Below are 5,987 nucleotides of genomic sequence, written 5' to 3' on the forward strand. Positions count from 1 at the left end.
ATACAATATCCCATGTCTTTCTTTAGTCTGCCTGAGAAACAATTAAGCAAAATCTCTATCTAGTCCCATAAAATACACCAATGTTTCTTTTGGGTCTAGACTCCTAAAGGTTTTCCCTGACCATGATCTCCAATTCTAAAATCAGATTATACTTCTAGACTTTCTGTTGACTATATATGTAATCATTAGGTTCTGTAGTTGATAGCAAACACATAAAAGCAAATTTATTATAATTGTAAGAGAAGGCATGTGCCACCTAAGCCACCTCTATTTTCTGCAAGATGTCCAAAGACTGGTGAGCCTATACTTAGTGGGTATAAGTTGTGAATGATGTAGTGGTTAGAGTGTTGGTTATGACATCTGGAATGTCTGGATTCAAATTTTGTCCCTGACAATGCTTTGTACAAGTCACTAAACCTGTCTCTACCTCAGTTTCCTCATCTGCAAAATGGGGATAATTATACCAACCCCAGAGTTATTGTGAGACTCAAATAAGATGGTGCTTTGCAAACATTAATATGATCTATAAATCTTAGTAATTTCAGTTTCATTATAAAACAAGGGAATTCAGGGGCAGCTGGGTAGCTCAGTGGATTGAGAGTCAGGCCTAGAGACAGGAGGTCCTAGGTTCAAATCTGGCCTCAGATACTTCCCAGCTGTGTAACTCTGGGCAAGTCACTTGACCCCCATTACCCACCCTTACCACTCTTCCACCTACAGAGCTAATACACAGAAGTTAAGGGTTAAAAAAAAAAACAAGGGAATTCGACTAGATTACATCTGAGATCCACTCCAGCTGAAAATATAACCCTCAGATGTCTATTTAACACAAGGTTCTTTCTCTTTATTGGAACTGACCAGCAGTGGGCTGTGTAAGAGGAAATGAATTACCTATTGTTTGAAATTTTAATATAGCGTATGGAGGATTAGCTGAAAGAATTTATCTTCCACCTCCAAGGTTATGACTGTCTCAACAATTTTATCTTGAAAATAGCATCTCTCAAAGCTTGTCTAAATTGCTTGTTTCGTAAAGTGTAAATGAAGGGGTTCAGTACAGGGGTGACTACAGTGTTCACAAGAGCTGCTTCTTTGTTGGTGTCTAATCTACTGGCTTGATTCGGTTTCATATAAATAAAAATGCAGCTACCATATATTAGAAAGAGGACAATGAGGTGAGAAGAACAGGTGGAAAAAGCTTTCTGGCGTTCTTTGGCGGAAGGGAGATGCACTATTGTGAGTGCAATATTGATGTAACATACTATTGTGACAGCCAGTGAGGAAAGAATGATAAAGAGAGCAAGGAAAAAAGCCAGTGATTCAACAGAACTTGTGTCAGAGCATGAGAGTTGTGTCAGAGGGCCAAGATCACATAAGAAATGTTTGATGATATTGGAACCACAGAAGGATAGCTGAGAGACTTTTACAATCACACTAGCTGTTACAATGGCTCCTATGCTACAACAGAACAAGATCAAAAGGAAGCTGACCCTCATGGTCATGATACTGTGGTAATGCAGAGGGTTGCATATTGCCATGTACCGATCTATTGACATCACAGCCATGAGGAAGAATCCTGTGACTCCCAAAGCCAGAAAGACAAAAGTTTGAGTGAGGCAGGCAGCAAAGGAAATGGTTTGCATACCTGAGAGAAAGATTGCCAGCAGTTTGGGAATTACACTTGTTGTAAAACAGCATTCCAAGAAAGAGAAGCCACTGAGGAAAAGGTACATTGGTATTTGGAGGCGATGGTCCATCCACATGATCGTGACAATGACTGTGTTTCCTACAATGGACACAAGGTAGAGCAGGAGAAGCACCCCAAAGAGGAGTTTCCCTAAGTGCTGAACAGCAGGAAATCCCTCTAAGATGAATTCTTGTACACTTGTTTCATTTCCCATCTTCACCATATGACTAGAGGACCTGTAAAGCAGAAAGGATCTTTTGTTTCTTCATATATTTGGTTTTCCCTAATTATCAATATTGTACTGTGCTAGGTGTGGAGTACACAGGCTCATGAAAATGCAGCCTGTGCCTTAAAAAGCTTATAAATGAAGAAGGATTTTTTTTAAACCCTTAACTTCTGTGTATTAGTTCCTTGGTGGAAGATTGGTAAGGGTAGGCAATGGGGGTCAAGTGACTTGCCCAGGGTCACACAGCTGGGAAGTGGCTGAGGCCGGATTTGAACCTAGGACCTCCTGTCTCTAGGCCTGGCTCTCACTCCACTGAGCTACCCAGCTGCCCCAGAAGAAGGATCTTTTAAGCCCTCTTTCCATTCCTCTGGGCAGTTATTATCCATCATGGCTGAAGATAGTTAGTTGGTGGGGTGGGACATAGGCTTAAATTACGACTACAATTGGACAATCAATAAGTTTTCAGGGGTTGTCAAATAGGGACACTTTAAGGATTCGATGGAGGAATTCTTAGCTATGGGAAGGGAATGGGAGAAGGGGTCAAAGATAGCAAACATGACAGAAATGGCATTGCAATTGAAGTGAACCTCAAAAGATGAAGAAAGATGCCGCTGCTAGGGGTCCATAACCTCATGTCCATGAATTTTATTTATAGGTTTCAATTACATCTCAACATAATTATTTTCTTTTGCAATCCAATGCATTTTCTTTTACTTTTAATCATTATTTTTATATTGAATCTATTTTTATTTTTAGATTGAGTCCCTATTTGGTCCCAGGTTGGAAGTTCATCAGCCACCTCCAGCTCAATTCCGCTGTTAATCAGCTACTCTTTTTCTGACCAGGGATGGGGCATGTAATTCCAGGCAGCCATACGTCCTGCTGTTGGACTTTGTGCCAACATCCGATTAGTTGTAGCACTACTGCAGCCCAAAATCTAAGGAGCTCAGATGAATTACCATCCCAGCCTCCCCAGGATCAGGGAACATAGCCATGCATTACTGTTCACAGCCCATATATTTTATTTTATGCACTTAAAATTGTTATTTTGAGGAATCCATAGATGTCATTAGATTGTCAAAGGGGGTCATCTCTTTGTCTCTGTTTCTGATTCTTTCTCTGCCTCTCTGTTTCTCTCTCTCTCTTTTACGCAGACACACAGAATCTCACAATATGAGCAAAACGAAAGAGAATATATGGTTGAAGTTTTTCTAGTCATAGGGGATGGAATGAATAAAAACTGAAAGATAGGAAAGTATAAGATGAAATCAGAGGCATGATCAATCAATATTCTAATAAGCATTTATTAAGCACCTACTATATATCAGACAGTGTACTAAACACTGAGGACATAAGGAAAATTAAAACACAGACCCAGGGATCAGGAATATAATAGTTAATAATCTCTTTGGCTAAAGTGTAGTGTATGTGAAGGGTGATATTAAAAAATCACAGTATAAAGGTTCATTAGAGTCAGACCATAGTTTATAAATCTAAATAAATAATTTACAATTCATTGAATCTATTTTCATTTCTTTAGACAGGATGCTTTTAAATAGATGGGGATAGTTTGTCTAATATAAATTTAACAAATCCAATCTGAAGGAAGGAATTAAGGATATAAAGACAAGATTTAAAGGAGAGTACATGCTATTGGGGGAATACTACATGTAAATACATGAGTTACCTAAACTAGAAAGATGAAATTAATATAAGTTCATATAAAGTTTTAGTCTTTATATATTTCATTTAGAAATAATCTTTGTGCTTATTAGACTTGATTGGTGATAATTTCATGCTTTAAATATACGTATTCAATTAAAAATTTGGAAAATGAATCTGAAATTTCATTATAGTTATATGTCTGTTATTTGAGGATTAACCTAGCTAATTATGAGTCATTACCAGAGTTCATTTATTATGGCGTTGAAACTTTGACAAATTATGATTGGCAGGTATGTAACCTAGTAGAGAGAGTATTTGATCTTCAATGATAAAGACTTGAATTCAAATGTGACCTCAAACATATAATATATGTATGCCCCTGGACAAGTCACTTAACGTCTCCTTCAAATTCTTTAATTGTAAAATGAGAAGAATAATAACACTTACCTTCCAAGTTTGTTGTAATGATTACATGAGAATATTTGTAAAGAGCTTTGTAAACTTTAGAGCTTTTCATAAATAACAGCAAGAAATATATTATATGTTAATTATTATACTATACAGATTCTGCAATGATGAAAAATACAACTTTTATTATATCAGTCAACCAATAAATGTTTCCTAAGGGTCTATCCAGGCACTCTGTCAGTGCTGAGGTCAGAAATACAAAAGAATGAATATCCAGATAACATAATAGGTTTTATTATTTACAAAATGCTTTCATGAAATAATGTAATTTAATGTCATTTGGTATTTCAAAACTGTGTGGGCTAGAGTATCATTCTCTACGTTCCCTCTTTTAACAATAAAGAGGGGCAGCTGGGTAGTTCAGTGGATTGAGAGCCAGGCTTAGAGACGGAAGGTCCTAGGTTAAAATCTGACCTCATACCCTTCCCAGCTGTGTGACCCTGGGAAAGTCACTTGACCCCCATTGACTACCCTTACCACTCTTCTGCCTTGGAGCCAATACAGTTTTGACTCCAAGACGGAATGTGGGGTTTAAAAAAAACAATAAAGAAACAAGTTTATAGAAAATAATTGATTTGCCCAACATCAAGGAGTTAATAAATGGAGAGCTATGCCTTCTGAATGAATGACTTTGGAACATTACTCACTGCTTCTTTATATAGAATATCCTGAATTCAAGCAAATAATTTTTGTTAAGTAATAGTTTCTAGCTTATATCATAATTCTAGATGGTACAAGTTAATAGAATGTTGAGCATGGACTCAGGAAGACTCAAATTCAAATTTGCCTTTAGACATTTACAAGCTGTATAATTCTGTGCAAATCACTAAAATGCTATCTCAGTTTCCTCATCTGTAATACAGGGATAATAATAATACCCTTTCCTAGTTATGAGTATAAAATGAGATAACATTTAAAAGTACTTTGCAAGCAAAATATAATGCTTCTATTCTTAATTATTAATGATATTTTATTATTAATTATTATGATTAATAATTATTAAGTAATATCATGTGCATGTTAAGCAAGAAGAATTGAGATCACTAAACCAAAATACCCATACCTCCTGTAGGTAATATTATGTTTAGGAGAAATGACTTCTCGAGTGCACAAAAGATTTATCTTTGGTATATCTACAGCCTCTGCAGTTATTAAGTTCATCACATGCATGATGGGAAAATCTATGATCTGACTTTAACCTTCTGGAAGAAATGGAGAATTTGATTGTCATTATTACATTCAGGGAAGATACACTGAAATATAGAGATTACAAGTAGCTTAACTAATCAAAGCGTCCAATGTTACATAGTGAAAGATCTCCAGAGATAAGTGACTTGTCCAAAGGCACACAGATTGTGAGTTGCAGAGCTACCGCAAAGAACCCAATTTGTCCCCCCTACCCCATTATATTGGATGACTGATATCCAACCTGCCTGCAGATAGCTGGATTGCTCTTTTTCTGCCTCTGAATGTTGTACCAAATGAAAGTGTGATTTTGAGAGTACAAGTTTAAATAGATAATTGCTAGTGCCTTCTCTCTGATATTTCTTTCCATTTACATGGTATAGTGTTGTATATTGCACATTGTCTCTTCCATTAGAATATGGTGCCCTTTAAGGACTTTTGCCTTTCTTTAGCACCATACATGGCATATAAATAATTATTAAATGTATGTTGACTATCGTACTGAATGATTACAGTAAATTTGAAAGAAATTTGACATTGGAGTTCAAAAGGCTATTTCAGATGCCTCGTGATAGTCGTCTTCCATCCTAGAATGCTTCTAACAGTTCTCAGTTTTCTTTTGTTTTTCTTTTCACCCCAAGCAGAGGTAACTTTTGGCTTAATTTTTTGCTTAGTCAAACCACCTTCTCTCATTCTTTTCCTTGACCATCTTACGTTAATATTAATTTAGATTTCTACTGCATAGAAACAAAGTAATTT

At 36.4% G+C, this 5,987-nt stretch overlaps 1 protein-coding gene across 1 annotated transcript; it reads right to left on the bottom strand.

The window, feature by feature from the left end:
• Window positions 1-959: 959 nt before the first annotated feature.
• Window positions 960-1,907, bottom strand: LOC123256698 (olfactory receptor 49-like). Its single transcript, XM_044685272.1, has one exon. It carries the CDS (start codon window positions 1,905-1,907, stop codon window positions 960-962), a length of 948 nt encoding a protein of 315 aa, XP_044541207.1.
• Window positions 1,908-5,987: the final 4,080 nt, after the last annotated feature.

The sequence above is a fragment of the Gracilinanus agilis genome, unplaced genomic scaffold (assembly GCF_016433145.1).
Source record: "Gracilinanus agilis isolate LMUSP501 unplaced genomic scaffold, AgileGrace unplaced_scaffold9, whole genome shotgun sequence".
Taxonomy (NCBI): Eukaryota; Metazoa; Chordata; class Mammalia; order Didelphimorphia; family Didelphidae; genus Gracilinanus; species Gracilinanus agilis.